At 34.3% G+C, this 7,502-nt stretch overlaps 1 protein-coding gene across 1 annotated transcript; it reads right to left on the bottom strand.

Moving 5' to 3' along the window:
• Positions 1 to 3,447: 3,447 nt before the first annotated feature.
• Positions 3,448 to 5,189, bottom strand: LOC133796535 (endochitinase EP3-like). The gene is made up of 2 exons (XM_062234089.1): positions 4,688 to 5,189; positions 3,448 to 3,989 (listed from the first exon to the last, which is right to left on the bottom strand). Exons 1-2 carry the CDS (start codon positions 5,118 to 5,120, stop codon positions 3,583 to 3,585), a joined length of 840 nt encoding a protein of 279 aa, XP_062090073.1. The 5' UTR covers positions 5,121 to 5,189; the 3' UTR covers positions 3,448 to 3,582.
• Between the last annotated feature and the right edge of the window lie 2,313 nt (positions 5,190 to 7,502).

A 7,502-nucleotide genomic window follows, 5' to 3' on the forward strand; every position in this document is an offset into this window, starting at 1 on the left:
CTTTATTCAGGCACCCACTCGGACTTCCAAGATTGGGATTGCTAAGAAAATGGGGAGGCTATTTTACTTTGAGCAAGATCGTCAATTCTCTCACTTTGTACATTATGATATTTCTGTTAATGCTTGTACAAAAATGGACCAATGACACTTCCGCCTTGGTCATCCTTCTATGTCAATTTCTAATTCCATAAATAAAAATCTTGTTTTTTCTAATAAATTGTCTGATCATGCTTGTTCCATTTGTCATTTAGCCCAACAAAAAAAACTTCCTTTTGTGGCCAATAATAATAGGGCTTCTATGCCATTTGATCTTGTCCACTTTGACATTTGGGGGCCATTTCATGTTCATAGCATAGAAGGGTACAAATATTTTCTTACTATTGTTGATGATCACACTCGTTTTACATGGGTCTATCTACTTAAAGCTAAATCTAATGTGCAAAGTATTATTCTGCAATTCTTCTCTTTTATTGCTGCTCAATTTTCTATTACTATTAAAGATGTAAGATGTGATAATGCTAAAGAACTTAACCTATCTTCTTTCTATGTTTCCAAAGAGATTGAACAATTTCACTCATGTGTTGATTGGCCTCAGCAAAATTCGGTGATTGAACGAAAGCATCAACACATCATAAATGTCGCTCGGTCCTTGTTATTTCAATCTCATATTTCTCTCCCTTATTGGTCTTATCTCATTAATATTGTTGTTTATCTCATTAATAGAACTCCTTCATTACTTTTACATAAAAAGACATCTTTTGAACTTCTCTTTAATAAAGTTCCCTCTTATGAGCATCTTAGAAATTTTGGTTGTCTTGCTTATGCCTCCACTTTAGATAGGCATAGACATAAATTCTCTCCTCGCTCTAAAGCTTGTGTTTTTATTGGTTATCCTCATGGAATGAAGGCCTATACCTTACTTGATATTGAAAGTCAACAGATTTTTAATTCTAGAGATGTCATCTTCTATGAGCATATTTTCCCTTTACAGCATGACAAGTCTACTGTTTATACTGACTCTCTATCCCTGACAAAAGTGTTTGATGTAGGACCCCATATTCCTCAAGTGCCCTCACCTTCCAATCATGCTCTTGAGGATCCTTCTCCTCCGTCACCTATGATTACCACTTCCAAAAGTGGAAGGCCTATTTCTCGTCCCTCTTATCTTACAGACTATGCTTGTAACTTTACTACTTCTGAGTCCTCTACTTCTTATCCTCTATCTAATGTTTTATCTTATGATAGGTTGAGCGATCATTTCCAGGCTGCCATTTTGGCCGCACACATGGTAGTTGAACCATCCAGTTACAAGCAAGCTTCAAACATTCCAGAGTGGCAGCAAGCGATGAACGATGAACTTCATGCGCTTGACCAAAATAACACTTAGGACATTGCCTCTCTTCCCCCTGGACAACATGCTATAGGATGCAAATGGATCTTCAAAATCAAATACCAACCAAGTGGTGCTATTGATCGTTACAAGGCCCGCTTGGTGGCCAAAGGCTACAACCAAAAGCAAGGTATTGATTATTCTGAAACTTTTGCACCTGTTGCAAAGTTTAACACTCTTAAACTTCTTCTTGCTGTTGCTGCCATTAAAAATTGGTCTTTATGCCAATTAGATATCAACAATGCTTTTCTTCATGGGGACTTAAATGAAAATGTCTACATGACAATTCCAAAAGGGTATCAACCCAATAGTCCTCTACCAAAAAATGATGTTTGTAAATTAACCAAAATTCTATATGGCTTAAAACAAGCCCCTAGACAATAGTACTACAAACTTAGCACATTTCTCTTCTCCAGTGGTTTTCGCCAATCTCAATCGGACCACACTTTATTTATTAAGAGCACTTCTAATATCTTTATTGCTCTTCTCATCTATGTTGATGATGTTATTATTACTTCCAATAACGATGTCGCTGTCTCTGAATTTAAAGGCACGTTACATGCTGTTTTTCAATTAAAAGACCTTGGCCCCTTACATTTTTTCTTGGGTCTTGAGATTGGTCGTTCCTCCAATGGTATAACTATGTCTCAACGACCTTTTACCTTATAGTTATTGAGTGATACAGGTTACTTGGGTGCAAAACCTGCCTCCACTCCAATGGAACCTAATGCCAAACTCAGCAAAGATGAAGGGGAGCTCCTATCTGACCCCACCATATACAGACGCTTAATTGGTAAACTTATCTATTTAACCATTACTCGTCCTGACATTTCTTTTTTGTCAATAAGCTAAGTCAATTCTTAGCCACTCCCAGGACTCCTCATCTCCATGTTGCGCATCATATCCTTCAATATCTAAAAGGCACTCCTGGCCAAGGCCTCTTTTTTTATGCTAAATCTAGTCCTCATATCAATGCTTATGCTGAAACTAACTTCAACTGTGAGGATCTATCTCTAAAGATTTTTTCATATGCAGATTGGGCTTCTTGTAGTGATACTAGACGGTCTGTGTCTGGTTACTATGTCTTCCTTGGACAATCTCTCATTTCATGGAAATCTAAGAAGCAAACCACTGTCTCTAGATCGTCCACTGAAGCTGAATACCGGGCTATGGCCAATGCCACATGTGAGATCACTTGGCTTCTCTCTTTGCTGAAGGACTTTGACATTCAGTATACTCATCCAGCTATTCTCTATTGTGACAACACTGCTGCAATACACATTTCCAAAAATCCGGTGTTCCATGAAAGGACAAAGCACATTGAAATTGACTGTCATCTTATCCGTGAAAAGATTCAAGATGGCTCCCTCAAGCTCATCCATGTTACCTCCAAAAACAATCTTGCAGATGCGCTAACAAAACCCTTGTTTCCAAATCATTTCAATGAGTTGATCTCCAAGATGAATGTAAAAAATTTGTACAGTTCATCTTGAGGGGGTGTATTAGGTGTTATAGTTTTTTGTAACTGATTTGAGTGTTATTTTTCTGTTGGGTTTGTTAGTTTGTTATTTTTGTATCTCTTGGGCTATTTATATTGTGCCCATTTTCTTAATAATATCGGGTTGTTTTTCTTAGTGTTTTTGGGCTTTCTTGTAATAGAAACAAAAATCCATTTCTTCTTTGGCGCTAAAGTGCAGAGAAGTGGTCGTGGAAGGAGATTAAGCAATATAGAAAGAGAGAGAGAGAGAGAGGTTGATAGACTAATAAAAAATTGTTTACATGAATGAACAGGTTTAGCTACATGTAGTTGTGATACAGTACTTGAAGGTAAACCATACTTAAAATAAAATAAAGAAGTTGATGGAGTGACTTTATAGCAACACATCGGTATAATATACATTGATATGCGAGTGCTTTAATACATAATACATATGTATATATAGGGTATTTTTGTGTTTCACCTCAATAAAATAGGTGCACCAGTGTATCTTTTTGTTTGCGCCTGCGAATTATTTTCGGTAACTATATATATTATAATTATTTAGAGTATTTGAATATTTTTATAAAATTCTGAATAATTTAAATTACTGAAAACAAAGTTTAATCAACGTGTGACAATTTATTATTTGAGTGATCAACTAAATTTCTATGATATCCTAGTTAATAAGCCATATTATTACATGGGTACATAATTAACAGGTGAGATTTTGACCAGGATCAACACCAAGTTGATTGCAGTAATCAGTATAATACTCCACACGAGCCTGAACCGTAGCAGCGTTTCCACCGTCACACTCGAGTGCTCCATTAATGGCTCGAATGGTTGCTCCAAAGCCTTCTCCGATGACTGGCCGAACACTGTTCATCCAGTACCACAACGCCGTCTTGAACGACACAACGGCGTCCGTGGCCACTGTCTCGGGAGCGTTGAGCCCATCGAAACCGATGCTTTCTCCGGCTGGTCCGTAGTTGAAGTTCCACGATAGTTGGATGGGGCCACGGCCGTAGTAACCTTTGTTAGGGTTGCATGGATACTGAGTGTTGTTCTCGTCACAATAGTCCTTCGATGGCCCATCTATCTCTTCTATGAAGCAAAAATCTGCATATACATACAAATCCATTATTATATCACATTCACAACTTTTAATTAACTCTATACATATATGGAATGGAATTAAAATACCTAATACATCTATAAACATGAATATATTAATCAAAACCCATAATAACTTCCTAGTACATATAATAGAATAATATATATAGCAGTAGCTAGCTGGTGACCTAAAAAAAATTTGTTCACACATATATGGAGCGAAAATTAAAATAAAATATTGAACAAAATATGTGTATTTGTTAAAAAAAAAATAAGCAATTAATGATGGTATAAATATAATAATAAAGGTTAAAATATATAGAAAGTGTATGCATAATAGTACAAATTTATATAAAATTGATTTATATGTAAAGAACAAAATTGATTTTTTAATTTTTCAAAAGTCTATAGCAGTACCTCTGGTCAGCCAATGCATATAAATGACTAACTTTAAAAAAAATAGTAATTTTTCGAATCTAGCATCATAAAATCAAAATTTTATCATTAATTAATTAGTTCTACATATAATATATATACATTAATAATCTATTATTTTAAGACCTAAGACCATTTTAATTTAGATTAAATTATAAAATAGCAATAATATATTGTGGTGTTACATATATATTGTATACATATACACATAACACAATATATAATACAATATATATTTAAATAATAAATGGATAGATTGAACTACTTACGTCCAGTTTCGTGAGTAACGTGACCAAAAAAGGCTGCAATTTCACGCTTAGAGTCATCGATCGAGCCAATCCGACCGAATCCAGAAAACGAATTGAGAGCTTCCAGAAAAACGCTGCGGGAGTAGAAGCTCTTGCCGGCGCAACCTGCATCGGCCTGGTCCAGTATGCCGTTGAAGAATTCGGGAGTGACTATCTCAGCCACCGTAACATTATGAGTGCTCGGCGTAAGCGGCGGCGTGTTGCATGGACCCTCTTGGCAGCCGCTGCCGCAGTAGTCGCTAGTGGTTCCACAGAAGCCGAATTGGCTGCAGCACTCGTTGGCGGCGCAGCCACAGTTTTGAGCCATTATTCCAGGCACGGATCGACCAAGAATCATGGCTGTAGCTACGATCATCATAAGGGCACTTCTTGTTATTAGGCTTAGGGAAGCCATTTTGGCTGAAGATGAATGGAATGAAATTAATGAGTGAATTGGCTTGTGTGATGGGAAATGAAAGTTGAGAATAAGTGATATTTATAGCTTGAAATAATAATAATAATAATGGGTCAATAAGTGAGCATATAAATAATCGAAAATTCCACTGTCCAACAAATTTATCTAGAAGGCGTGTTATTGGTCAAAGGGTGGACTTTTGGGCTTTGCTATATGTGAAGTTGAAGTTGGTTTTTTTTTTTTCGGTTATTTATGCAAGTTGAAGATGAATATGCATATTGGTTTAGTGGAACTAGAATTTTATTTTACCGAGTGAAAATGAAATAATTGAATGATGAAATATATAAAATAAAGGGGTAAAATGTAAATATATATATATGTTGGAATGGGCTAATTGATATAAATGTACAAAAAAGGACTAAAAATCAAAATATGTAAAAACAAGAATTAGAACTAAGAAATTAATAGGGGTGCTGCCTTCCTAGTCTCCATCAAGGTCCACTTTGGTGGTGGTGGTGTTTGTAGAGTTGTAGTTCAAATTATGTGAAGGAAGTATTAAAAGTCAACTTGCTAAAAATAATGTGAAATATATTATATATTAACTAATAAGTGCTCTTGAAAAGTCCAAAGGCCTGTTTAATTGCAAGAAAAGTGGTCATGTTTGATTACATTCACACCCTCACCCTCTACAGTGGTGCACAAATTTGACCTTTTCTATAATAAAAGATGTATGTCGTGTTGTTTTCGTCCTCCTCATATATTTTGGTTTTTCTAATTATTTTAAATAGGAATATTAGTTGCAAAATTTCTAATTTTTCTATACATTAATAAATATATCTAATTTTTTTGAAATGTTGAATTATTTTACTCAATTTTTTTTTCCAATGTTTTTAAGATATTGTAAGTTTATACACAATTTTTAAAAAAAATATATTCAATATTTTCATAATATTGTACTTTTATACACAATTTTTTTTTTAAATATATTCAATATTTTCATAATATTGTACTTTTATACACAATCTTTTTTTTTAAATATATTCAATATTTTCACAATATTGTACTTTTATACACAATCTTTTTTTTTTTGCAGTAAATATATTCAATATCTCAATATGTACTTTAAAAATATTAAGTATATTTAACATAACAACAAAAATTTGAGTATAAAAGTACAAATATTTTGAAGTGGGCAGTTGAACTCGGACAGTTCAAGATCACTTATCATTTAAAAACAATAATAAAGCATCAGGGCTTGGCTGCCTTTATAGTTGAATGTATAGGAATAACCAATGAAGAAGTCATAACTCCGGGTCGCAAGCTGTGGAGACTTTATGTCGATGGATCATCTAACGAGAACGAATCAGAGGCAGGCATTATCCTAATAACCCCATCAGGAAATATGTTTCACTCAGCCTAAATATTTGGCTTCGAGGTTTCATATATGAGGCTAAATGTGAGGCACTATTAGCAGGTCTGAGCAGAAAGACAAGGCTTGAATACTTTAGTTGTAATTTACTCTTTTTTGATAATTTGGTGTGGATATTGTCTCAATAAAAAAATTTGATGGCTAATGTCTTTACTATTTGAGCGTCAAACATAAGTGGAATATTTTATTGGTCTAAAATTAGTTATAATTTAAAATAAAAAATTATTTATTTAAATACAAAATTTATTTAAAAACCAAATTTAAATAAAAAATATATATTTTAATAAAAGTATGAAACACATGTCATGTGAATTTCGAATGATAATATGATAAAGTCATTTTTGTATTAATATTTGATAAGTTTTTTCATGTTTGGATGGTGTTATGATAGCATTTTTTTAGTAGTTCTAACTTAGTTTCATGAGTCTACAACATATTTTCTACATTACATTTTATGATGATATAAATCTGACATTTTGATGGCAATTGTAGTTTATGAATCATAGGTCGAAAAAGACTCGCTGAGATGAGGTTAAAATGAAGTTTTAGGAGCATTCCAGGCTTTCGAGATTAAAGTGTTAAAGTGGTGGCTGCGTACAAGATCTCTAAGTTCGAGAATTGAAGAAATTGAAGATAGACCGCAAACCAGAAAAAGCAGGTCGTGACAATTTAATTGGAATTGACGTCACAGATTGCATGTTTCAGTCGGGTCGCTGCCCAAAAAAAGTAGGTCGATGCCTGCTATGTAGAAAAGTGAAGTTGGGTCACTACCCAGATTTTTCAGGTCACGACATGCGTGACCAATTTTGCCTATTGTTGACTGTGATTTTAGCCAACGACGTGAGAACGTCAAATACGACAAGCCTTCAAGAGAATATAAACGACAACAGACAGTTTAATCCATGCAAATAAATAACACGAGATTTTTATAGTGGTTCAGCCCCGATAGTCGA

The sequence above is a fragment of the Humulus lupulus genome, chromosome 8 (genome assembly GCF_963169125.1).
Source record: "Humulus lupulus chromosome 8, drHumLupu1.1, whole genome shotgun sequence".
Taxonomy (NCBI): Eukaryota; Viridiplantae; Streptophyta; class Magnoliopsida; order Rosales; family Cannabaceae; genus Humulus; species Humulus lupulus.